This window comes from Homarus americanus, unplaced genomic scaffold (genome assembly GCF_018991925.1).
Source record: "Homarus americanus isolate GMGI-L3 unplaced genomic scaffold, GMGI_Hamer_2.0 scaffold54443, whole genome shotgun sequence".
In the NCBI taxonomy this organism is placed as follows: domain Eukaryota; kingdom Metazoa; phylum Arthropoda; class Malacostraca; order Decapoda; family Nephropidae; genus Homarus; species Homarus americanus.
Genome location: NW_024750852.1, coordinates 1,221,571 through 1,249,523, shown reverse-complemented (window position 1 = coordinate 1,249,523; position 27,953 = coordinate 1,221,571). Strand labels below are relative to the sequence as shown.

At 39.0% G+C, this 27,953-nt stretch overlaps 2 protein-coding genes across 6 annotated transcripts; one reads left to right on the top strand and one right to left on the bottom strand.

Moving 5' to 3' along the window:
• The first annotated feature begins 4 nt into the window (after nucleotides 1-4).
• LOC121854403 (cobalamin trafficking protein CblD-like) lies at nucleotides 5-8,037 on the top strand. Of its 3 annotated transcripts, none has more exons than XM_042349070.1 (7): nucleotides 5-97; nucleotides 2,130-2,238; nucleotides 2,782-2,926; nucleotides 4,197-4,396; nucleotides 4,867-5,002; nucleotides 7,455-7,590; nucleotides 7,897-8,037. In XM_042349070.1, exons 2-6 carry the CDS (start codon nucleotides 2,227-2,229, stop codon nucleotides 7,478-7,480), a joined length of 519 nt encoding a protein of 172 aa, XP_042205004.1. In that variant the 5' UTR covers nucleotides 5-97; nucleotides 2,130-2,226; the 3' UTR covers nucleotides 7,481-7,590; nucleotides 7,897-8,037. The 3 variants fall into 3 exon arrangements, with proteins under 3 accessions (XP_042205004.1, XP_042205005.1, XP_042205003.1); XM_042349071.1 differs by having other exon boundaries at nucleotides 8-43; XM_042349069.1 differs by lacking the exon at nucleotides 5-97 and having other exon boundaries at nucleotides 2,111-2,238.
• LOC121854402 lies at nucleotides 6,273-27,953 on the bottom strand. Of its 3 annotated transcripts, none has more exons than XR_006086543.1 (2): nucleotides 27,783-27,953; nucleotides 6,273-6,494 (listed from the first exon to the last, which is right to left on the bottom strand). XR_006086543.1 is itself a non-coding variant. In XM_042349067.1 (2 exons), exon 2 carries the CDS (start codon nucleotides 18,138-18,140, stop codon nucleotides 16,926-16,928), a length of 1,215 nt encoding a protein of 404 aa, XP_042205001.1. In that variant the 5' UTR covers nucleotides 18,141-18,148; nucleotides 27,783-27,885; the 3' UTR covers nucleotides 14,257-16,925. The 3 variants fall into 3 exon arrangements, 2 of the variants coding, with proteins under 2 accessions (XP_042205001.1, XP_042205002.1); XM_042349067.1 differs by lacking the exon at nucleotides 6,273-6,494 and adding an exon at nucleotides 14,257-18,148 and having other exon boundaries at nucleotides 27,783-27,885; XM_042349068.1 differs by lacking the exons at nucleotides 6,273-6,494; nucleotides 27,783-27,953 and adding exons at nucleotides 14,257-18,148; nucleotides 22,833-23,020.

The window sequence follows — 27,953 nt, the reverse complement described above, 5'->3', positions numbered from 1 at the left end:
AATAACATTAAGTACTCTGCTCGACCAATGTAAACACCTGAAGGTTGGTGAACATCTTGTCCTTCCTGTGTTTTTTCTCTGTGCATATTTTGTTCTGGTAAAGTTTATTGGGTGTAATTAATTTAAATTGTAATATTATTTCAAAGCTATCGAGAAGAGAACTTCCAGGAAGTTCCTTGGAGTATGAAAAACAATGATATACCACACATATATGACCCACATTTGAGTCCTATCCTGTGGGGATTATAACCTTCATAAACACTCAAAACGATTATAAATAATAAAGCAGTAAGATTCATAGCAGATGAATACAGAAAAACACTGGTTATCACAACTAACATGAAAAGAGCACAAAGTGAATTTCCTCTGCTAAGGAGCCTATTGGAACTAAGCATATGATGGGAGTAACACTCAGGAACACTGACTCGTTTTGGGGAAAAGTGGAGACGGTCAACCCCTGAAGGCATTTATTTTATTCGGTAAATGTTTATGAAATTGTTATCATTAGAAGTCGTTTGTTGATTTTTTGTTCCTCGCTCAATCCCTCTTCAAGAGACATTTCCTAAATGATGGTGAACGCTTCCACGAATTCCTCCAGATGTATATCAAGCTCAATATTAAGGTAAGTTGTTTAACACATAAATTAATACGGTAATGCATAGAACCTAATAAAACCTGACCTAACATACCCAACCTATGGGTATGTTAGGTCAGGTTCTATTAGGTTCTGTTTATTGTCATTCTTCATGTGTTTTAATATCATGCTATTGGTGTGGACAAAAAAGTTAAACCAAATCGCACATGTCCTTCGGGTGATAACAGTTTCATAAACCTTTACCTTTAATTCATTCACATTTTTCACAGATGTTATTTGGATGGGAGTAAATAATAAATATGATACAAGTATTTTCCTTTAATTTTAATTAATATTTATTTATTTAATTTTTTTTTATCTCAGATTATAAATCACCTTTAGTGGGCAGAACAGGAAAGATGGGGGAAATTATGGGGTAAAACACAGCAAAAAATGATCATATGGCAGTCATTTCAGGTCTCTACATGCTTTGTATGCACAAAAATGAATTATTTACTGTAAATATTCTGCCGATAATTCTCCCCATACCTAGTGTTTACACTCGTTGTTAACTTAAAAATAAATAATGGAGCCTCATATTGGGGGTTTTATTACCATATATATTGGCTTGATTGCCTTTTTTTCATGTTACAGTATAAGGCTTCACTTTCCTGATTCTTTTCTGTATTCTCTGCACAAATCCCTTTTCTTTTTGGTGCTGTTCATTTACTGTTAATTTTCCATGACAAAACACGATATTACAGTAAGTTAGTCTTGGTGTTCCTTCACTATATTACCTGGTGTTGCTATACAGTAGTGGGTATCTCACTGTCACCACTAATGGTTGTTTCTGGTTAATTGTACTTCTTTCCACTCCCTATTTCCATTGACGGGTGGCCAAGGCATATGATACTTACCTGTCAGGTGTTTTACTCAAACTAATAAAGATGATATTTTCCCTCACTATTTTAAGTGCAAGTGTTCAAAATGTGGCCGAGAACAGACAGTGAAGAAGAATTAAGTGTTTCAGTGCAACAACTGATAAATGTTAAATTACACACTTTTGCTTCACTGGTACCATACTGTATATCACAGTTAGTTAGATTCCATTTTTGTGTTTAGTATCATACAAATAGTATCTCTAGAAGTTTTGGTCCAATTCCATAAGTTATTTCTACTGCTAACTATGTTCTCCACCTTTACCAAGTTGCGTGGGTTAGCTGTGATCATCTGATGGCAGCAGTTTCTTGCAGTCTCTCTTGTCAGGTTCCTAACTCTAATATAATTCTTTACAACCTCTCCCCATGTCATTCTTGGCCTGACCCTGGCTCACCCCCCTTCCACATTTAAGTTCATGCAGGTCTTGATCCAACTGGCCTCATCCATTCTCCACATGCCCATACCTTCTCGACACCTCTACACTGGACTTGGTCCATATTCTCAATACCTGACCACCCTCTTAGCTCTGAACAGGGCTCCAGTCTCTCTATGTCACATTACACATCCACCTCACCATTCTCAATCTAATTTCAGGTCACATGTGTATATTTTTCAGTGTTAGCAGCTACTGTGAAGATCACGGTCGCCTGTATAGGGTGGTAGAGCCTGAGATAACTTTTGCTTTAAAAGGCACCAAGCCTCTCCACCTAGAAATGGCAGCAAAGGTAATCCTCAAGAATTTTTTTTATTCTTCTGAACATTAATGTTATTAGCATCAGGAAAGAGAAGATTAAATTTTTGGTGGTTAGTAGTCTTCCTAAAAAAAGTGCCCAAAACATCATGAACATTGATATACGTACTGTATTGTTATCACCATTTTGTGGTCATTTTCCACACTTGTCCTAGTTACAATCAGGCAAGTTTGGACCAAGTTTTGTCACTGAATGCTGTGTTAGTATAGCTGCCAGAGATTAAAATGATATTATTGGGCAAAATTCACATGTTACTGGCAAATACTGACCCTTGAACAATATTATTTTTAGTTTATATTTCCGAACTTGGTGTTCAAATTTGATATTTCTGTACAATATAAGTACGGTACTGATACTCTTGAGTGTTTTTAAAACATACAGGTATAATCATATTTACCTATTGGTTATTCAGTTATTAATGATACCTGTACTGTATATATTCATATGTATTAGTTGTTAATCACTGTTTAATGATGTAAACAGTATCTACATATTACAGTGTTTATTTACTTGCAGCTGCTATGTTCTGGGGAACGAGTAATTGTAGTTTATACAAGAAGCTTACAGTCTCTCTGTTGTGGAATAAGAAAATTTTCAAGTCAAGGTCTTAATGACTCAAATGAAACAACTTCTAAACCTGATGTTAAGGAAGTTTCAGGAGGTAAGAAATCTGTATTTTTTTTATCTATTTCTTTACAATCTGGAAACACACAACTCATCTGAAATAGATGAACCCCCGGCTTAATAAGACTAATGTAAAGAAATCCGGAACACACTAGGAGAAAGAAAACTTGGTATATTTAGAACATTTGTTGAATAATGGTAGAAAGAGCACCTGAAGCATTGCGGATAATTAAATAAAAGGAGAATATGGCAGACCTCTGCCTATGTAAGTTTCATAAAGACAGACAGCTGGATAGAATGTATAATTCTTAACACACAATTCATGTGAAGAACAAGCATTGATAGAAAAAGGGGCACTTTTGGTATTTTAAAGAAAATACGAGCGATCCCCAGGCTGTGCAGATTAGCAGTGCTCGACAGTCCAGTTGTGCTTGAACTAAGGCCCTGGCAAGTGATTTTTCATGTCCATATGCCCAGCGGACAAGCTAATATTTTGGGAGGTAAATACTGAGACAGGTATTTGTCAGGGGATGCATTACCTGGAAGTCTTTCAACAGGCTACTTGTCATCAGTGTACAGTACCAGAATTAGTGACCTGTCAGGTTCAGATAATTTATCTCTAGATTAAACTGCCATCCTGCCTCTAGTCAGTTGGTCAATATGTCAATATTTCAAAGAAACCACCAAGTTGAGAGGAAGTAGATGTGGGGTGACAGTATGACCTTACATTACAAGTGTTACCAGCACTGACACCAGATTATATGGGGGGGGGGAGGGTAGATAGAGAAGGTTGATCATAGGTGCTGCCTCCACCTCCACACACCCTGCAGGTGCGAGGTGAGGCGAGGTTTTGACAGGGTTACTGCCAGTGACACCATTTACACAGACACTTTATCTATATCCTTCTTGCTGTCTAATTCATCCTTCATAAGACTTAAAGAATTGAAGACTTAGGTGCTTTAGTCATCTTCACCACAATCCCTGTTTACCCTCTCTTATCGAATTTCCACTGCTTGGTGGCATTGGCTATCCCAGATTTCCCCAGCTTCACATTCCCTCCCTCACTTTCACAAGCTTAACCCTCAGAGGTGCTGAGCTGCTCCCAGCTAGCACTAGACATGGTTTTAACACGGATTTACCTGGGAGCTAACGTGGCACAACCTTTCCTCAAGTGAGGTCAGTTATCATCCAAGTGAGGTCAGTAGTCAACAATAGATTGCTGAGGTAGAGACAGTGTTGCAGTAACATACGTGTTATCCAAGGAGACTTTGATTGAGGATGTTTTGTCATCTCTGTTTATGTTGCAGAACCACTCAATTCATGGTTAGACATCAAAGCAGGAATATTTGGTCCAAGTGACCAACGCCTTCCTCTTCCTGGTAACATTGGGCTCTGTCAGCAGCTGGAGCCTTGCCAGCTGCCACCTGTAATATATAGGAATCAGGGGAACTTGAAAATTGCCCCAGATATTCTGACTAAAAAAACCAACCATGAGCACCAGATACAGGTGAGTGTAAGACTGAATAAAGTAAACTAGTTAACATATTTTTTTTTATGAATTACTGTTTTGTCTTGTGTAGTTTCTGTGGTGTGATTTTGAGCAAATTTGATTGAAAAATATTTTTGTCTTGGTGCTGTATCCTTAAATGTGGTGCACATGAGGCATAAACCTAAGATAGATTAACTTTAAACAAATTTGGAAGGCTAATTGCAAGATTTAAAAATGATTCACACTACAGTATGTTCAGATGTTCAGTACAGTACTGTTACATTAACTTTTCCTTCTTTTGGGTTCACTAATAATATACTCTTAACTATTTACTGTACTGTGAAACATAATTAAAGACGGGTCAGTCTCAAATATAGGTGAAGCAAAACCAGAGAGTAAAATAGCTTAATATACTGTAATTAACTTGAACAATTTACATTGCATGTTAGAAACAATAATAACAAAATAATTAAATTTATTTATTTCAGGCTCTTGATCAGTGTAACCCAACTGAGGTAACCAGAGTTGTTGAAAAACACATACAAGGCAACATCCCAGCAATGCCTCATCCCTCTGACATCTTGGAGTGCAAGGCCCAGCAGTGTCCTGATCTTGTGAAGAAAGGTAAGCTTGAAATCTGGATGCAATGCATTGTTTGGTATTATACCTGTAATACATTTTCAATATGGCTATAAAAGAGTCATTTCAGTGGTTTAATGGTGGCATGATACTGATTTTAGAGTGAAGGAGGGGAAGAGAGGGTGGGTGGACTGAGTAGGTGCTTCAGAGTTCAGGGCTTGGATGAGACAAAGATGTTTTTTTAGTTATTTGTACTATCTTTAAGGTAGAATTTGTATATTCCTTTGAAAATTAGGAAGTGTGAAAGTCTAGAAAGGCGCTAAAGATGATAATACAGTATAGTACCGGTATTGTCTTAATGGCGAATTAACAGAAGAGTCAGAGGATATTGGAAAGAAATGTTTGAAGAAAAGCGAAAATAATATATAATTCCTAATAGGCACAAGCAAGATGGTGATACTTGTGATGAGGTAGCTGGATCGACACACAACACTGACATGGCAATACCGTCACTCATGCAGATTCAGGAATATTAGAGGTCAGGGTCATGAATAGGGAGTTCGTATATGGTTCATTAACTTACTCGCAGATACAGTGAACCCTTGCTGATTATAAAAAAGTATAAAATTATCTAAACATGAGAATTACCACACAATTCTGGATTTTTTACATGCAAAACCTTGATAAATCAGACTTCAATATATGGGAGTTAGCAGGAAGAGCTGAGAGAGTTATGTTATGATTATTTTCAATTCATAGTTTCGGATAGATAAACCTAACTTTATTCATTTTTTAACTCGGTTACATGCACACAGAGTCCTACATACATAATGTGCAAAATAAGAAAAGAAACAGAAATAATTATGAGCAGGTCAAAAACATAAGGGAAAAAACATTCCTTGATGTGTGAGATCGGAAGGGGGAGTGTTGCCCAGGGTCTGCATTGCATATGCGGCGATTAAGAAGTGACCATCGCATTAAAGCAGCGCGTCTATGCAAATGGCGTTGCTGAGCATGCTGATTCGGATCTATGGTCCACGATTTGATTGCTGGGTAATTAGTGGTTGGAATGACACTTGGAAGATTTTAATTACATTTTTTCAATGCTAATTACTTGCCAACTATGAATTTTCTTGGTGCCATTTTGGTGCTTTTGTGTTATGGAATTAATTAATTATTTAAATCCCTTAAATTCGAATTCTTAACTTAACCAAAGCTCTCCAAACTTAATCTACCCTAACCTAACTAACCTATCTTAACCTGTAATAGGTTCTTTCAGATGTTAGTATAATCCTTTGATCACATTCAGTTCATTAGCAACATAGAGGGTATGAATAATATGCATCAAGTCACAACACACACACACACACACACACCATGTGTAGTTGATGATAGGAGTTCAGGGTCTTGCTGTGAAGTGATCCAGTTCCTCGTGACAGTAGGAGGCGAATCGTTCTTCATCATCACAATCACAGGGAAGAGCGCTGGTTGTCAGCAGTGTCCATTGGAGGTATTTTGACATCCACAGGATAAAAGCCTGTAACAAGAATTACAGAATACAGTATAAGAATCTTGGTACAATCTGATGCAGTAAACTCAATTTCTGTTAGTACAAGGTGGACTTGGAGTGGTACCCATGAGGCAAGCAGGTGAAGCACACTTAACCTAACCTACCTACCTCTAACCTAACTGAACTTAGCCTAACTTAACCTAATCCACTGTGTCCTGATAGTTAGTTAGCGCTCTTCTACAGTATTCAAAATTGCTCATGAGCACTAGTTCTGAGTTTAGAACCTTAGAACATCACTTCGTAAATTTTCACTGACAGTCATCAAACAGAACTGCATACTGTATACTACAAAATCCGTCACTGATGCCAGTGGCCTGTTAATGTTAGTTTTAAATATTGTAATAATGTTGAAAGTTATTGTACGATTTAAATGTTTAAATGCTGCAAAAGAAAAACTAACTGACCTACCTTAACCTAACCTACATATAACCTAACCTAACCCATAACCTAACTGAACTGTCCTTTTTTTTAGGAATCTTTTTTTAAATTTTTTTGGAATAAAAGTTTTGAAGAACCTAACCTAACCCATTTCTTAAGCAAAATAACATCCAAGAATCATTGCCACCAATAAGCTCTCTTGTTATGGATTCATTTGTAAGTTTACTCTATTAATGTGATGCTGCCAAATATACACAAATGTCACCACAGGGGTGAAAGGAACTCTTTGAGGAACTGTTCTTGTTGATCACTGAGGTAGACCTGTTTGGATTTAGTTTCACAAGAAGACTCATTGACTCACTTGATGGGAATACTTATCAGACTAAGTTGCTTATTTGTATTTATTCTTACTTTAATTTTTTCCATTACTATCCTAGTCTCCGTCTGTAGCAGGAAAGAATTTTAGTGAAATTTGTTGACAGCATCTTGTAATTTTGTGTTAATATTCATTCATTCATAATTTTCTTGCACATTATCTTTATATTGCAGATTTTCTAGATTTATTTCCTAGGTAGTAACATAAAGGATGGTCCACTGGCTGTTGTCACCCTGAGCCAGAAGACGCAGCATGACATGGGTAGCTGGTCCGAAGAAATGGAGCTAGGCCGAGGAACTTATAGAATATGTAAGTGGTGTGTGTGTGTCTGAATCAATTTTTTTAATGAACTGTACAGTATTGTACAGTCAGTATTTACCCTGTTTGGAGCAAATTCAAGTGCTGTGTAACTGTGGGTGTTTGGGAACCAAAGATAATTCATATAAGGCACTAGAAACCTTGCTTGCATGTGGGGAAACAAGTGCAGCTTTAATAATTACAGTATAAGAATATACAGTAGCCTTTATATAGATGAAAATGCAAAAAAAAAGAGCATTTTTGGGGTTTCAAGTTGATCATTGATCTGTGGGTTACAATATTGCTATTTAATTACAGTTCATCCTTGCTGCTGAAGACATATGCAGTACCTTACAGGCAGATGGCTACTGGGCTGATTTTATTGACCCCACGTCTGGCCGGCCATACCATGGACAGTTCACCAATGCTACATTGTTTGAAACCGATGAACGCTATCGCTACTTAGGCTTTCGCATAGAAGATTTAGGATGTTGCAAGATTATTTCTCACCGACTCTGGGGCACACACGTCTTTGTTGGTGAGCTTAAATGATTGGTTTACTTTTTTGTATGCTATTGCTTGTTAACATTTCAAAGTTTTTGATAAACAGCACTGTACAGTACAGTACTGTATCACAATTACAGGGAAGCCCTATTATGCGACGGTTCAAGTAATGACAATTCATATTTAAAACTGAATAATTGGGGATCTAATTCAAGTTCTGCCAAAAATTATTCTTATTTACATCAAAACCTACAAAAAAATTAATTATACTTAATTTTATATACATGTATAAACAATAAATAAATTATATAAATATGGAGAAATGACAGTACAGGGATTGCGAACTCATTATAATATGGGGGGAGATAGAGGATGCGTCAGGTGGACCCCAAAAAGCTTCGCCTCCAAACCAAAAACACTCCAAAACCAAAGTTCAAAGACATCGTACAGCAAGTAGCTCACTAATACACATACAGTACAGTACATTACCAAATTTACTTAAACATGATGTTGTGAGGTACTGGCGTTTCCATGAAATCAGTTTCTGAAAGTTTAACGTTGCAGCCATTTGCAGACACTGGCTGAGTCACGTGTGACCTCCCTCAAGCAACCCGGCCAAGCTGGGGACTTCCTTTAGTAACGCTCCCCCTCCCACTCGCACGCGAAGAACTGTGTATTATAATTTTAAGTTTTTGACCTAGTGATTTTTATTTTTTTTTGCACATTCTGCATGTAGGATTGTGTGTGCATGTAACTGAATCAAAAAAAAATAATAAGAAGAAGAAAGTTATGATTATCTCCCCGAAGTTACGACTACTCTTCTCAACATTCCTCTTGATTGACTTGTTCACGGCAAAACCTCTCTAGTTGTGAATTTGACTTAAATGTGATAAATAATTAATTGATTATAAATAATAAATATTGTTTACTTTACTGTACTCACGTATGAAGGGTAAAAAGTTAAAAAACTGAAGTTAATCCAAGCACAGTTTTTAATTGTGGCCGGATCGAGCCCAAGCTAAACTCTGAGCCCACATTGCTTGGGGATGCTACTCGTGGACTGTAATGGATGTGACTGCTGGTCCATGCAAAATGTTTTCTACCTGACCGTGTTCGGCTGTGTTAGCCTGTCTCATCCCGCGTTCAAGCGAATCTTAGCCCGTGACGTATTTAAGCGATACCAGGTATAGTAATAAAAAATCGTGTTTGATCAAATCAGTGTTGAACGAACACGCTTTAAGTGAGGGGCAGTGTATGTTTGTATGTGTGTTCATACATATGCTGGCCCTCCCTCCACTATCAACAACAGCCATCGTCTCCCTGTGTGTAACGCTCCAAAATGTTAATTTTTATGGATATGTTTTATTGTAGATATGAACTTTAATATAGGGACCTAAATTATTATTTTTAATACCAATATATCCTACACTGTGATGATTCACATTACAGTAGATATTATGAAAATGTTTTAAGAAGAAGATATTTAACTGTAAGGAATAAGGTAAAGTAATATATTATACTGTTCCAGTAAATGTGAGGAATAAATATAAATAATATTAATTAATAAAATAAAATACTGCATTGCCATTTGGCAATAGTTTCCTACATACAGGATACAGGAGAGCAAAAAAAAAACTGAGGTTCCTCATCCCGCTCCTCCCCCTCCATAATCTGTATGCTAACTCCCGCGTACCGAAGAAATGTTTATTCCCTTTATGTTGATGACCTTATAATTATTTTTGGGGGGCACATTTTGAATGAATGATTGTGTGTGCATGTAAGAGTAAAACAAAAAGCTTGAAATAAATTATGTTTGCTTACCTAGGGAGATGTGGCTGTAGTGATGAATTTAACTTGGCAACATGCCACCAGCAATGTTAACTGATGCAATTAAAACATAAAGTTTTTAAATTCCATTTTTACTATTTTGAAGGAAAAAAGAGGTAAATAAGACCTGCGATGCGATGATTCACCTTATACTGCAATATTACCAGACAATTGTCCGCTGCACCTCGAAGCTTCCCTGTACTGTACTACCAATGTCCAGAGGACACAATAGATACTAAAATCATATGAACTTAATACATATACAAACGTCAAAGTTGTCATTTTTCATTATATTATTGTTTTTCATAGATGGTGGAGAATACTCTCATGGTCTGCTGTTGACTAATTTTGCTTTTGCGTTGTGAAATTTAGTTGTATCTACAACTCCGAGATGATTTTTTTCTCCCTCCATTAATATACAGTACAGTATAGATTAAAGCATCACCTTCTTGTTTATAAATGGATAAGTAATCCCTCTACTTGAAATTTTGTTTTGGAAAGAATTTTAGTTTTAGTATTAGAGCCTTACTATTCCTTTTAATAATCCACTGAGTTGGTGTAATGGATTAATGTGTTTTGGCAGGTGCTCTCTTCACAAATGCTCCTGTTGATTCGGATGTCTTGGAGCACGCTCTTGGTAAGCACCAGAGGAACCAGGAGTCAAGCTAGAGCCTGTTTCTTATACAGCCATTGTTTATACTTTGTGTGTGTACATATAGGATTAAAGAGTGAATAATAGAGATGATCCTACACTGCATACTACCAACTCATTGTCTCACAAATATACATGCAGGCCATTGTAAGTATTATCTAGGTAGTGCATTTTGTCTTCTGTAAGCTTTATCTATTGAGTTGAATATTTACTTTTTCAATAGAGCTCACAGAATATATTGTTGTTGTTGCATGCAGTTATTGGTTGGTTCAGAAAATAGTAACAAATCTTTGGAAATTTTTATGCTTAAAGTTCTTCTTGAATTGATTACACATGATGTTTTGATTCTGGTACTGAAATTATATCTCAGAAGCATTCAAATAAATATGCTTCACAGTGCTGTGCCGGTGTTGTATATTATGTAAATTGTAGAAAATAAAGCACTGCAAATGTTGGAATTTTTTTAGTCACTAGATTAAGTAGGAGGTTTCAGGACACTTGTACATACTGGATGATGGCTCTGAATTGATAACTTAGTTCAGTCATGTTTGTTTTCTTTAAAAGTATTATAAATAGTATACTACCATGGATTGTTAAGAGTGAAATTATCACTGCCATACTGAAAGTAAGATAACATGTGTAGGTATTTATATTTAAATCAGTGATGCATTGGATAGGTCTTGAAACCCAATTTTCGGGTCGGGATCTTGGATCTTTACTCGAGGCTTTTCAAACCACAAATTCATTTAATAAAATGTAACGAAAGAACTGCGTTTCTTTTTAATTCTTATATTTACTTATTTATTTACTCCTTTTAGTCTTTCTTTTACTTACTCTGACTCTTTCTTTATTATCTCATTCTCTTTTCTTCTGTCTCGTTATACTTGTGAGAGAGCTGGAGGAAAACCTGAGTTAGGAGGGAGTGAGAGAGTGAGGGAGGTACTTGTTTATGTTTGAGGGAGGGTGTGGAGTGGAGGGGAGGAGGTTGTAGTCAGGCCTACACTGGCTCTCACATCAAGGGGGCTGAGGAGGTGGATAACTGAGGTGGATAGCTGGGGACTAAGATAAAACATATACCGGTATACAGTACTTTGTATGTACCTTTTCTGTGAGTTGGAACCAATTACCCAATATCCCATTGAAACAATAGATTTGGTGAACAAAATTTTCGGTTAACGAACGACTCTGTGGAGCAATTGTGTTTGTTAACTGAGGGACCACTGTATTATGATAAATGCTTCAACCTGTTCTGATATTTAGAATCGTAATATCCAAAAGGAATATAAATAGGGTACATTAGGCTGTGGATAGCTAGGCCGTGACTGGCTGGTCAGTGTGACTTCTACTCAATCATAGTTAGTTTCTGGCAAGTCAGGTTTAAAGGATGTCTAAGCACAAACCAAACAGATACTAAATTAACGTTTATAATCACTTAATCTTATGACTGCAACCTATTTCTCTCATAAATTTATTAATTATCTGTATTTTCATTTACCCTTTTGGAACATAAAGGTGAAAATACATACAGTACATTATATCTCAATTGTAGGCCCCTTAAACCTTCAGAGACCCTGGGCACTGTGCCCCCTTGATAATCCGGCCCTGTATATAACAGACCGAGTCCTTTATTATTCCGGATCTGAATATAACGGACTGGTCTTCCCCCACAATTAGTCTGTTATATCGGGGGCTTACTGCACTCGGATATGATCAACGAGCCTCGTGTATTATAGATGTGACCCCATTAAATAAATAAGAATGAGTGTGTACATTACAGTGCATTTAATTACTCATATTTATATGACATTGATAAGAATACAAATCATTTGGGAGTTGGTAGACATAGTTGGTAAATATTTCTGTTGAAATATAACACTGACCCTCCATCAGCGATGCCGCCAAAGCCACACTGACTGTAGAATGAGCGTTTAGGGAACAAACACGGAGAATGATACACAAGAAGTGGGGAACACGAGGGGACGTTTTTCTTTCTTTTAATAACACCAGTAAGAGACGGTAGGACTACTTTATAATTTTAAAGCATTGCACTGTTCAAGCATCGCCAGCCAACTGCCAGTGCAACGCATAGCCATGTGAGGGCACACGCATGTAAGATTTTGTGTGGCTTAAGGTCCAGAAAAGTTTGGGCAAGTTTAAGTTCATATTTCCTTTTGGCACTATGGCAGAAGTGTGTGTATAAATATTTCTGATTAGGTCTTGACTGTCGGTGGTGGATATTTTACTGATTCTGATGCACACAAGTGAATGCTGTGATAAATATACATTTATTTTAATATATAAAATTTTATTCTTCGATGACGTGGCACATGTATGAATGTGTAACATAATACAAGGTATTCAATAAAACCTCCGTATTAATATCTTACAATAATATTTATTAAAATTTCAATGTAGAATAAAGCTTATTTTGATTTGTAGAATTTATGAAGAATGGGAGAATGTGTCTAGAACGTGGCCTTATGGTGACTAACTGGCAGCTAAAGCCACGTTACTTGCCAAAGGTCACTAGAAGACAACAATTCAGCAAAGCTGCCCTCCATTACCAAGGTATTTGAACCCTCAAAATATTATACTTATATGAACCCCACATTTACTCACACCTCCAACCTTAACCCAACTGAAGCTTAATCACTCAATTGCTACCAGGGGCCTAATCTTCATATGAACCATAAGCGCTAAACTTGCAAATGGCTTCAAGTGTAAGCTTCCAAAAGTCTTGTGTTGGTCTAAAAAGTCAGGTTTCAGTCTTAGATTTAATGGTCATGACTACATCACTGATTTAATTATTTTAAAATTGAACATTAACAAATTGTAGAAGTTGGTGTTGCTGAAATGGATAAGAATAGTATAGCAAAGTCAGTTATATTATAAAAAAAACCCTGTAATATGACATAGTATTCTGTACTGAATGATTCAGTATTTTAAATATTGGTCACTCTCTTTCAAGTTACTTTTTAAAGGGAAGCAAGAAGTATGTTAACATATCCAGTCCTAGCATGAATACAGTAAAAAGTTCAGGAAGAGAATACAGTGACAACCTGTTAAGTGTTCATTTAAAGGAAAGGGGTTGTATTGGTCTTAACACTGTATTGAATATAAATAAAGAGGTTGTTGGTGAAACTGATACTATATAAGGACACAAAATGGAAGCATAATTCTTATCTTGTATTAAAACATAAGTAGGCAATGAAGGAACATTGCCACTTCTATTTTATATGAAAGACGATCAAAGTACAGTAGAATATACAGAAATGGCATGAAATTGATGTGCATTATAAAACACCAATATTTTGCTTAACCTCTCTCATTCTTAAATCAGTGTGATTTTCATTGAAAATGGAGACGTGTATACCTCATGAGGTAGGTTTAACATACAGTGGTGCACATTAACTTTCTTTCATTTAATTTTTATATTCACTGTACTGTACTGGTTGGTTGGACGGTCAACAATTTTTTGTTAAGCACTACCGGTATTGGCAGGTACTGGGTATACTCATGGTACTACTGGGCACACATGTGTTCATAATTTATACACACTGGCTTGTTCTTTGCACAGGTTACTATCTTTAATTATGGACTAGACTACAGTATAGTATTAAGTGTACCGAACCCTTTACTTTCTTCCATTCATTTGACACATAACTCTGTACATTTGTATGATAAGAAAAACGTAATTGTTGTAAAATTTTATTGTATACTGTATTATAAATCCAGCAGTAGAAATAACGACATCACTTTTGTTATAATAATTTGGTGTTTCCATTTGACAAATCTAAACATCACAGTAATAAAATATACAGGTACTGTATTTTGTTACTGTACAAATTTTACGTGTGTGTGTGTGCATGTTTGAAAGCAGGTCCCATAGGTCTGAGGGGCATTGATACACAAGGAAGCAATGTTGCACCTGACCACATTCACTTCCAACTTAGGTAGGGTACCCAATCACACCTGGGGTAACTAAGGGTGCCCCTGGCATGATGAATCAGCAACCCTTAGAAAAGGAAGAGTGCTGTATCCACATCACATGATATATATCTAACTTTAAATTTATATAATACTTTCATAAATAAAGGATGGATAGTTAAAACTGTGAATGATACAGCAACACAGTACAGTAAAGTCTGTGAACTGAAAAATTTGTGACCAAAAGGCTTCTGAAGAATGGATAATTATGTAAAGTGGATACTATCATGAACATGAGTCCAAGGAAGGCATGCAATAAACTATAGTACAGTACTGTACTTGTGTCAGTTTGATTATATCATTGGTTTTTACAAATACCTGTACACTAACGTGCTTTTATTCTCTTACACTCTCATTAAGCCTATAATTAAGCTTTCAATTAGTCATCATTCTCCTATACTCACCTCCTCAAACTTGTCTCTAACACCACCACTCACAATCACTGAGCCAGTCGAATTTATTCTCAATTACTCTCATATAATACAGTACTGTACAGTTATGGAATATAATTTTCTTTATTTAATAAAATAGATCATTTTGTAAAAAAAAATTTATGGTTGACAGGTACTTTACTGTACTGGAGAATAATAGCTATTGGCATCACAACCCATGGAAAACTGTTTTCTACAAGAATAAAGGAATCACCGATAGTACACGAGTGACTCAAACTTACTAAAAGTGGTAATGTGGCATGTTTAATTGTGGACAGTGCAGTCACCCTTATACAGTATATGTTTCTCAGTTATATTATTTGGTATACATGTATATTAAAGGGTGACACTGGGGTAATGGTCATGCACGAGTCACAGACAAAAATACAAACCACCATGTTAGTGAGATCCAGTTGCTTCAAAGTCATACATTATTGGGACCAAAGTTATATTTTAATATCCTTGCCATAAACATGGAGGGAGACACTTATTAATATGCACATCCATCCTTCTGTCTTTTTTTTCACACAGGGTTTCTGATTAATACCTAAAGAATGAACCAATATATTGAAGTAAGATTTGGCATGAGCTCTAACTCCAGAATTCCCTAAGTTGAATTTGTTGTTGTCAAGGAGATGAGTCACAAGCAGCTTTTGACCCAAGCCTTAGAGCTCGAAAAACTTGACTTAAAAAGATGAGAAAATGGTAGACAGCAAAATGACCAGTCTGATAAGTATAGTATATGTTTGGTGTTTCATAATTTCTTCTTTGCATCTGTATTTCCTATTGACTACAGGATTCAGTTTAGTTACTATCATGTGACTTTCTAAATAAATATCTTATCTTACAATATTTTACTAAAGTACAGGAATTTTGCTTTTTGTGTAACTTAGCGTCAACTGGGAAATGGCTTGTATGTTAAGAAGTACTATACGTATTACATTTTGAGTGAAGAAGAAAATTCCTTTTTTTTTAATCATAAATAAAATTATATAAGCAAAATATTACTTGATCCCTGAGAACCAGAATGCATTGAGCATGAAGCTAGTATATATAGAGTATATGAGGTAGGCCAGATTGCGTGACAAAACGTAATTCTTCATCCGTTAAACCCCAGTTAGCAACATGACTTACGCTCCTCAAGAATGGGAGAAGGGACAAAGTCTTCAGAGAGGTGAGAGTTAGGGAAGAGGATGACACTGAAAATGACTGAATAGAGCTGATCATCCCAGATGTTACCAAGTACTTTATATGGTCATCTGTTATGGCATTTCCCACCCAATCAGACTCCACTACATCAAAGCTTAAGTTTACCAAATTAGAACTACCAGTGAGAAGTTGCATTATGCAATTTGTTGGAAGATACTGTAGGGTGAGATTTTCAAGGCTAGGAAATGGATGATGATTGCAAGCTGTTGGATTTGACAACCAAGATTCTAGTAGCTTCAGTGTTTTTAACTCAGGCAACTGGGAAAGTTCATGCAAAACACAGCCAGTGATGTTAAATCCTGTGAGACTAAGATATTGTATTTGTTGCTTAAGATTTTTGATGACAGGAAGGAGTACTCTTCCATCTAACTTTGGAGTGTAGGAGCTAAGGATGGGTAAAATGTGAGTTCCAGATGAGTTAACTGTTTGTAACTCTGTATGGCCTCCAAGACCTCCTCACAGTCTAGGTCAATAGTTAGTGATATTTCCCTCACAGAAGGCAGATTTTACTTATTTCTAGCATCTCGGCTCTACTGGCATAACCCATTTTTATTCTTGCTAGTTGTAAGGTTGATGGATGTGGGGTGTTTGTAGTTTGATAATACTTGAGAGTCTTTCCATAGCTCATAACACAGTGAAGCATATTTATACCAGGGTCATAATACTGTAAATTGGGAAATATATATGGGACCATGTGGTACATAAGGTTAGAGATATTTTGAAAAGAAATGGAAAGTTTACACAACGATTTCCTTGAGGGAAAGGGTGTGTGTCCAAAATTCACCAGAATCAATTTCTTTGAGTATGCCACAGGCTGAATCTTGTGACATTCCAGCAAGTCCTTTGATAATTCCTTCCTCACTCACCGAATTACCTCCTATATTAAGCTCTTGGATAGGGAACTGTGACAGTAAACTTAATATGCTATCATCACAAATTATAGAGTCAAGAACCAAACTTACTAATGAAGTTTTTTGCAAGATTCCATTTAATATACCAATGCAAGCTTTGCTGATCTCCAAACATGGTTTAAATTTAATTCTTGGTAACGTCAATTTATTTATTCGTTCCAGTGGAAAATGTTTCTCAATAAAATTTAGAGTATAATCAAAGATGTCTTCTCCTACACCTGATATATTTAGAGGGAATTTCCTCTCAGAAATGTTAGCAGCAATTAGTAACACAATAGGTGCTTTCCTGGCCCAGTTAGCCACATCATAATTGTGGACAGTCTTTCTATAACTCCTTGTGATCACTTTCTCTGAGATATTCATCCATGCTGAACTTACTACTTGATCAATCAATAGAGGTGGCAGATTGAATTTTAGGTACATGGCACATTTTCTTACATTCTCTTTTAATATAGTGTCATGGAGTTTGTAGGGAACAGCTCTTGAGGGAAAAAGAATTTCCAGATTCTGTTTCTGTAATGTTGTTTGACTAGAGGGCTGGTTTAGTATAACATTGTTACTTTTTCCAAATAACTTGACTTTTCCATATTCTAAAAGCTCTATGTTTGGCAATGAGATGTCATACTTCTGATCTTGAACATCATTGGAGAAAGTCTCTCTGTCATAAGGGTACTTCACAATGGCATTTTTGCTGTTTATTTTTCTTATCATTTTTCTGCAAATACAAGACTTAATTAGCTTCTTAATGTTGCCTTTTGGGGATGGCCCTTGCTTCAGATAAGGCTCCTCTGTTTTATTAGAAGTATCTTCTAATGAGTAGTGGGGATTATTCCTCATGAAGTACTGCCCTGCTGTGTTAGTTTTAGTGCTGTCTGAAGACTGGGTTGAGGCATGTGGAAGTCCCCTGCAGGTAGTGGGGGCCTCAGAGGAAGCAGCCTGAGCAGCAACCTGTCCCAAAATTCCTGACCATTGGACCAGCCATGCAGAAGCGGTGGCCTCACACAGTAGCTGCAGTGATGGTGGTGAGGTTACTGTAGCCATCACTCCACCTGTACCAATACAAGTTCAATATAGTTAGCGTAATAGAAATGAAATACATGAGCTATATCTACACAAAATATATGCCATAAAAAAAATCAAGCACTATCTTACCAAGCAAAACCTCTGTAAATAGCCAGTGCCAGGTTTTATTTTTACTCGAATGTTGTTTAATTTGTTTAACACTGAGTAGTCATTCACATCTTCCTCCCTACAGAATCATTCTTTCCACTCTTATTCATCACTCTTAACAACCTGTCCTTTTCTTAATATTTTCACATACCATACCATTTTTCGGGTGCCAATAATTATAAGTGGAAATATAATTATGGATGAATAAATACAAACAAATGAACTATTAAATACCGTAATTAGTTAAAAATTCTTCAAATTGAAGTTTATATTTTTTCAAAGTATCTATTGTTATTTTCTTCTGGCTTTGCTATAAGTTCACTAATTTGTATTTCTGCATTTTTCTTCTCAATCTCTTGGTTCATTCCTGTAAGGCTAAAGGACCACCTTTATGAAGGTTTTTGTAATCTGGGGTCTTCTCAAATCTTCCCAGTCATACACAATAACATAGGCACACGAAAAAACACGATCCCTCACATTATAAAACAAACATCAGACCATCTGATGATAAGCTAGGTTATGTGATATTATGTGTCTAGCACTCAGGATGGGATGGATGGAAACTCTAGGTGGTGGTTTTCTCTTTATATAAAAATATATTATATGAAAGACAGTCTGTTGCTGGAGATGCCGTGTGGTGAGGAGCTTACAGGAAGACACGCTTCAGAGTAGCGTAAGGAAGGAGGTGTAGATGTGCAGGAGCCGTTAGAGATGTTGTGCTGCTGCTGGCCTCCAGGTTGAATGAGAGCTGGGCAGCGAGGAGCTAAGCCGGAGGGAGGTGTTGCGTGATTCAGGAACTTAGAGAAGAATGAATCTCAATGGAGAGACAGAGCTTATATACACAGCAGCCGGAAGTAAAACCCGCAACTTGCCGGTTTTTGACTCGCTAGGAAGATGGTAGGTAGGCATTCTCTCTCTGTGTTGCTAGGGTACTGTCGCATTGGAATGCTGGTACGCAGTTGGGGGAGATTCACTACAATACCCTCCTAGACGCTATAGAAAGACGCGTGACGGCAGGGTTGTATCTCATATGTGAGACATAACAGGCAGGATGTGGACGCACTCGGTTGCTACGGGTGACGACCTGCCTGGAGGCACGAGATCTGGGAGAAGCTGAAAGAGGGAGAAGGAGGGTTGTGGATAGGGAGAAGGTTGGAAATTGGCGAGGGAATGGGGTGCTTTATCGCCAAGAGGTGGAGGGGGGCTGGGTGGGGTATCTGGCAATAATAGGGCCGGCTGCGGGTCTTCAGGGAGCAGTAGGTACTGAGGATGAATAGAGGGTATGCAGAAATGTTGTGGGCGAGGTGGTGCTGTGGGTGGCAATGGTGGGTAGACTACGGAGGAGGTGCGTGGATGAATGTGTTCAGGGCGATGGGAAGGCTGGCGGTGGGCAGTAGCCTGAATGCAGAAACCGCCTGATGTAGTGTTTGTAGGTCGTGACGGACAGCAGGAATGAAGTGGCCGGCGAAAGAAGTGTGATGTGCTGCTGATAGTGGCGGAGGTTATGGCACCTACCAGTCTCCGTCATGTTGCTTCGCCGTAGAAGTTGCAGGGAGCCTCACAGCCTAGCTTAGCGCTAAAACATTGATGGTACCAACAGAAGGTAGGCATATGTAGAGGCAGAGGTGGCTTGGGTCGGCGACGAGCTTAGAAAGTGGAGTAAAGCCAAATAAGGATGGGGTTGAGAAGTCTGCCACCACTAACGACCAGCGAGAGTCCTGGGAAGACCGAGGTCAAAGGCGAGGGTGCTGCTACCGTAGGGAGGCTTATGGGGGCAATTGCCATGCTAACAAGTCGTGAAGAGGGTTAGTTTTGACGTGTTCGTCGCGGAGGGAGGGGACATTGACCGATGAGCCTGTGTCAATTCAGGAATTTCTGTGGGAGGTGGTCGGTGACGTGAGGTGAAAGTGGAGGAGCACCTGAAGGATGGGGTTGGAGGTGTCTACCAACCTCCATTGTTGCTGCTTCCTCGAGTAGGTAGTGGGGTTCACAGCTGCTTGAGCATTGGGGGCTGAAACGCCGGTGATACCAGCAGAGGGTATATTCATTGTGCTGGAGGCTGGGCGGCAGCCTGGGCAAGACTGATAGGGCGGCGTGAAGGAACAGCCCAGCAGCAGGCATGGAGGAGCAGAACTGTTCAATGGTGTCGGTAATGCTCACAGTCAGTAAACAGGTCCCTGATGTCTTGTGAGGTATTAAGGCTGAGGGTGTTGGACCAAGCATAAGTTCGGAGTGTAAAATACTGGTGTGGTCGGTTGTCCCACGTTGCCAGGCATGAAGGCGCACTCGCGAACATTCTATCTGCCGCGTTGGCGCATAGTTCAGGCGCGCGTCGCCGAGTAATCTATCAAGTGACAGGGTGATACGCACTTGTGTGGGGAGCTTTTAGCGTGAAACTGGCGCGAGGACAGGTTCGGGAAGTCTGTCTACGTAAGCCGGGAGTTCAGCCTACACATCTCCTCTCAGAGAAGTCCCCGGAGGTGAGTTTCCAAGGGAGAGTGAAGATATAGGTTCTGCAGGAGACTGAAGTGGTCCGCTGGTAATGCGCTTTTTAAGGCGTCCAGCAGGGTGGCGAATTTTTGTTTTTTTGGAGGGTTGGAAGTAGTCCGTGATATGCGAGGCGACTTCCGCGGGCAAGGAGGAGAGCAGGGCACCGTATTTTGTCGCCGTTAGGTAGCTTTCAGAGCAGATGAGGATTGCTTCCATTACGATCTAACCAGCCCCGACGTTAGGAAGTGAAAGTCGTAGAGATCCATCCGCCCTCCATCCTGTGAGTGTTGCCTGGGGGTCACTATTTGTAGGGTTACGTGATATTATGTGTCTAGCAATTGTGGATGGGATGGATGAAACTTAGGTGGTGGTTTTCATATAAAATATATTATATGAAAGACAGTCTGGTGCTGGAGATGCCATGTGATGACGAGCTTGTTAAGAAGACAACCAGTAGTAGCGCATGAAGGAGGTAGATGTGCAGGAGCCAAGTGGGAGGGAGATGTTGCATGTTGCTGGCCTCCAGGTTGGAACAGAGCTGGGTTGAATGAGAGCTGGGCAGCGAGGAGCTTGGGAGGAGGTGTTGCGTGTTCAGGAGCTTAGAGAAGAATGAATCTCAATGTTGTTGTTGTTAAGATTGTCGGACCAACTGACACGGCCTTTGCCTATAGGCGGCCTGTTTGCGGTTCCGCTGGAGCTCCAGGAGCAGCCAGGCCGGATTGGGATTGAAGTTGTCCTTCCTGCAGATATGGAAGGATACTGCAGGTTGCAAGTGTGAGCGACCCCCAATCAGTGGACGCTTACCACCAACCCCACTCTTGATGTGGTCAGTTTCGGAATGGCGTTATATACACAGAGCCGGAAGTAAACTGGGAACTCGCCGCCGTTGTTAGGAAGACGTAACAGGTGGCGACCCCCGTGTTGCTAGGATACTGTAGCAGCTGGTGACCCCCCCCCTGAACAGCTTGGTTGCTAGGATACTGTTGCATTGGAATGCGGATACGCAGTTGTAGGGGAGAGATCCACTACAAAGCTGCCAGACACTACAGGGTATCCATAAATGATTACCTTAAAAACAGTATGCTCTCATGCTTTAATCAGGGTAATCATTTATGGACACCCTGTATTTTACATGGTAACTGAATACACTAACACTACCAAGGGGGTTAAGACAGGTTGAGTTAAGCTGACGTTAGGGTGGTTATTCAATTGGTGAAACAAGCTGGGGGTAACCTTCAGGTGTTCCCAAACCCTTACACATGAACCCTAACATTATATATGAAACACCTAAACACGAATCCCCATTCAACAAAGCAAACACCTGTTGTTACCCTTACCCACGTATCAATTGAAAATTGTCACTGAAGGAAGCACATCTTTCACCCGCTCCAGTCAGTCAGTCAGAACTTCTCGGAGAGCCGGCTCTGAGGTGAACAAGCAGATTTAGGGCAAGGTATAGTTAAGAAGTGGGAAGTACAGAAGGGGAACGATAGCAGGTGGGCTTTCCAATGGTTTAACCAGTGACAGACGTCCCTCAGTCCTCCAGGGGCAAGGGAGGTTAGATAAGCTAAGCTAAGCTGGTTTAAAGTGCGATCCAAGGGAATGTGCTGTTTTAGGTTTTGTTGGAGGGTCCCTTAAGGTCCTTGTGTTGTTGAAGGGATCAGCCCTACCAACACCCGCCAAGTAATGATAGAATTCGGTACATACCAGATGCATCTCTTGCAGTTTGTAATTATTGGTGACTAGTGTAATAACTAATCTAGTAAACATGCTTAAAGACACAAGGTTTTGAAGCGCAGTAATGCATTAAAAAAATATTTAGTACTTAGAAGATTATTAATCTCCCCTGATGTTTTTTGTTGACGTTTAATGCTGAAACTAATATTGTCCTCCGGGGCACGTTGTTAGGTTAGATTTATTTAGTTCAGTAGTGCCCCCCACAGGAGGGTCCGGGTCATATCTCCATAACCGCTCAGTTGCACAAGAAATTAAGATTTGAGCACAAAATACTGTACAGTCAAGTACAACAGAAAAAAAATTCACACTAAAATTAATAAATACCCAGCTTTGTACCTTGTTAAAACTATGCTCCTCCGCTCACAAGCGTATAAACTGAACACGACAACCACGAACCACGTCTCATCAGTACTATGCCTCCTCACCGAATTCAACCTCCTCCTTGCCAGGTCTAGTGGTCTACTGAAAGCTAAAACAGCGTCACGCGTGTACCAAGGTAGAGAGTTCGCACTTGTCCCCAACCAACCTTGAGGTAAACCACGACCGAAAAAAGTACACCACGTTTCTCCAGATATGTCAGTGTCCTGCAACTTTTTTCTCAGTCACCAAGAACGATTGTTTTCTCATTATACCGGAGTCCAGGTTCTAAAAGGTTCACAAGATGATTAATGTCTTATACCTGAGCTGTAGAAATGCATCTATCTATCTTGCTAACTTGAACAATGCATAAAATTAGCATACTAAATACTATTAGATTTGACTACACGATAATTCTGCTTCCTAATTGACGTAGCTGGTTAAGGAACTTAAGGTAGAGTTTCAATGTAATTGTTTGTTTTTATTTATTTTTTAATTTAAGTCCACCAATTGGTTGAATTTTTATATCTTCAATTAAGAGTAATATTCACCGTAGAGCCTTTTATACGAACTTCATACTATTTTAGCAACCCTATTGATATTAAGGTTTTGGGTTATCATATTTACAGGGAAGGTCAGAGATATTTACTTAGATTCAAGTATTTAAGGAGGACGTGCTAACTTCACCTTGAATATACTGTATATATATATATTAATCCCCACTTGCTTGGTTGTGTTATGTTATTACTAGGCTTCAACAACGAAGGTCATTAAGTGCGTAACAAAGTAATTACACTACAGTATTCTAACAACAATTAAAATAAAATATGAGATAAAACTATGGTTTGGTTATATCGATACTCCATGCAACTTAAATTTCCCTTCATGGTGATATTACGGGGAACAATAATTAACTTATATTGACTTCGGCAAACTTTCTAGCATATGAGAGCGTTATTCAAACAAAATTAATATAAGAGTTTTATCTTCGTAAAGAAATTCCATCTGCGACACTAACGTCACCACGGGTCATCGTCTTGTTAGCTGGCGTCTCGTTTTCTTTCTAGTAAGATGGGAAATTGCATCATCTTCACTCATTAGTCCAAATCTCCAGCAGTTTGCATTTATTTTTTGTCTCAGTCACCTTCGTTCCGAGAAACAACTTTTAAAAATATAATTCAGTTACATATACAGTACATAGGTTTGCAGTAACTGATAACTAATCAAGAACTCATGTGTAGCGAAATGGAAGGTTTCTAAGCGACGGGACCTTTTGTTAATAACTTTTCCACGCCTCTTTACAAAACTGATAAAGAAGTATTTCAAGGTTTTAATAAATGCCAGCGCCTGAGAACTGTATCTCGCCACATACAGTACGACCCCCCCCCCTCCCTCGCCACCTGTTTGGGGATAAACAATGACCTACACTACCACCACGTGCCATCACCACCACAACGACCACCACCACCTGCACTGCCTCTCCCTGCAGCTGGTGTGACGAGTTGCTACGGATGCCGACGATCACCCGAGAGTGTTGTCAAATGCCGAACTGTACCATTTTATATACAGTATTAGTAACTCACAACTTTCCAGAGAAATTGTTAGTGTCACCTCAGATTGTATCAACGTTTACACCCTCACATAGAGATTCTAACTTGTTATATTTCAACATTGCCCAGGTGTATTAGTGAGATAGGCTACCCCAGCGACGGATGCCTGTGTTACGTGTGGTCACCCGTGTCCCGCTGCTGATTCCAAGGTCACCCAGAACGTTGCACAGACTGTTGTTTTTGTTGTTATTAGGGGGTTTCAACTGACAGGATAATTCTAACAACAGACAAATTCTAAGAGTGATTACTAAAAACTGAACACTGGTTGTGTTACGTCAAGGTTAAGAATATGACATCCCTCACGCGCGAAAAAAAAAAACATCCATCTGTCAAGTTAGGAGAGGTGGGTGTTGAACGGACTAGAGCGGACAAGATTCAGCCACAAACGTTCTTCCGCATCGCAGTCGGTTAATAAACTTTTTTTCTAAGCCTTGACTGAAATACTTGGTAACTTTGAAACCTAAGTTCACTGTCATTAAACGATTGCTTTTGGATCACGTGAAAGCAATTTTTAACTTGGGCGTGGCCAGTTAGAACACAACCAGATTTTTTTTACCATATGTAATCGTAAATCTATACAAGAATTCTACTGGGATAATCTCAAATATATACTAAGACAGCTAGTGACCAATTCTTAAAGACTATTTTTTATCCACTATATGGCACAGCTTGTTTCAGCAAGTTATATAAACTCAAGGTAATGAATGTGTGACCCGTTAAATGTTAGCTAACGGAGGCAGGACGTTGCCAAGGCAGAGCGTTACATAATATACTGTACCTAATGGTGTCAGATTTCGAGATAAATCATAACTTTGCTGTAGTTATGGAGTTTGAAATATGTTAGAATACACGCCAAAACAACTCCACGTATGAAGTAAAGACAGACATGATTAGTTAACATAAGAACATAAGAATGGAGGAAACTGCAGCGGGCCTATTGGCCCATACTGGGCAGTCCCGTTTACACCCAACCCCTATTGCTCATGTAAGCATCCAACCTATGTTTGAAGCTATTCAGCGTATTCGAGTTAATGATGATATTTGGTAACTTGTTCCATTCATCCACTACTCTGTTTCCAAACCAATGTTTACCTATTTCACCCTAAATCTAAATTTGTCTAATTTAAAACCATTGTTACGAGTTCGCTCCTGGTTGATAGTTTGAGGACATTTGTAATGTCCCTTTGTTTAGCCCTGACTTCCACTTATATACCTTATCAGGTCGCCCTCGCTCTACGTCTCTCGAGGAGTGCAAAAAGATGCTTTAACCTGTCTCTATATTCAAGGTTCCTAATGCCCGATTAGTCTTGTCATTCTCTCTGAATTCTTTCCATGATTCTATATCCATCCTGTAATACGGTGACCAGAACTGAACTGCGTAACCCAGGTGTGGTCTCCTGGCGCATGATACAGTTTAAGGATGACCTCGCTAGTCTTGTAACTAACACTCCTTTGTATGAACCCAAGTACTTTATTAGCCTTGTTACGAGCAAAACACATTGTTTACTTGGCTTGAGGTTCCTACTTATCATTATCCTAAATCTCTCTCGAAGTCGGATTTCTATGGCATCGTTGTTCATCTGTTATCTGGTTTTCCTGTTTACATCTCCTATACGAGTACTTTAAATTTGTCCACATTGAATTTCATCTGCCATTTTTCAGACCATTCGAAAAATTTGTTTAGATCTTCCTGTAGTTTTGCGGAGTCCTCGTCAGATTTAATAACACGTCCTAATTTAGTGTCATCAGCAAATTTACTTATGTTGCTCTCTATGCCGATATCTATGTCGTTTATGTATATAATAAATAATAATGGTCCAAGTACTGAGCCTTGGGGAACTCCCCTTGTGACGTTGCTCCAATGGGACTTAGTGCCGTTAATGCTCACTCGCTGTTTCCTGCCCTGTAGCCACGCCCTAATACATTTAAGGATGTTACCTTTGATGCCATGTGCTTCTACCTTTCTAATTAGTATCTGAGCAATAGGGGTTGGGTGTAAATGGGACTGCCTAGTATGGGCCAATAGGCCCGCTGCAGTTTCTCCATTCTTACGTTCTTATGAGTAATGGCTTATCGCCACGACGCATCTCATGGTGTGATATAAGAGTGATAGCGTAGCCACGGTCGTATGTCTAAGGAATGTAGTAATGTGGTTCCCTGCTGCTCTACCAGGCAAGGGGTTGGCTAAAGCCATTAATTTTGCAATTGCGCGCCAGGGTTGATTTTTTCAACCCAGCGCTTAGTCTAGCCCGGCGCATGTCCCTGTTTACATTAGTGGCAGTCGTCAACATCACGTTGGCTACCAACATTGCACACCGTTTAAAATCATCCGGAAAATGAACTGGTATCTTCAGTGACACGGAAGATTACCACCTAGTTGTGTAAACCTTGAATATTCTAGTATACTGTGAAATTATGAAGAATCAACAATAATTATGGTACTAATTGCTTACACAGTCGTCTTCTGCAAGTGCGTCAGTCGGACAAACACTTCGGGATATAAAGTATTTCATGGAGCATTTATATCAGTAATTTTATCTAGTACTTTACGTACCTACTTAGAGTACGTACTCAAAGTCTGTAGTAAAAGAAACACATTGATGCATGTAAACAACAACAACAAGGTATGGCAGACAGCGAGGTTACCTTGAAGCTCTTGATAAAACACAGGCACTGAGGGCAAGATTAGCACCAAGGACACTGGCAGATCTGTTTGGCCAAAGTTGTCATTGCCAGTGACTATTCACGTCACGAGTAGTCGATGATAAGAAGTTTTTGACGTTTTACGGAGATGATAGACCCCTCTCTTCCGCCTCTATAAGGAAAGGGTATTGCTATCATCTCGGATGTGTCAGCACGAACAAACTATTCGTGCGGGCAAACTTATTTAGACCTCTATCAGTGTGAAAAAAGACGAACATAATCTTGTTTGTAGATATGTATAACTAACTATTTAATGTTGTAGTGATTCATATATATGGCAGGATAATAAATTATTTGTACGGCTGAGTTCCAAACCCCGAGCGTTTAAGTTACCTCGGCGTTAACTAACATTGTGGATAAATGTTTGCACACGAAAGACCAATACCTCACAATAACCAAGATAGGGATTTTTTCATCGTCTCGCTGCCAAACACAGGGAAAATATGTAATATCTCACTGCTAGTCCACAAATAATACAATATCTCACAAAATCACCAAGACTCAGGAAAAATACATACACACATCACTTCCAAATCACACGACAGCACTCTCACAATTACGAGGACTTGGGAATTCGCAAGTCGCGCCTCTAGCAGGAGCGGGCAAGTTTGTTTACCTTGAGAGAGTGTGCGTGTGTGGCTGGACTCGGGAGGACGAGACCACCACGTGCTAAGCGCGCAGTGACGTACCTACAACTGCCTTCTCAGCCTCACCTACCCTGTGCCTGGACACCACTGCACCTCCCACCCCTACTCTGCTGACGTCACAAGGTCACCTGAGACGAGGA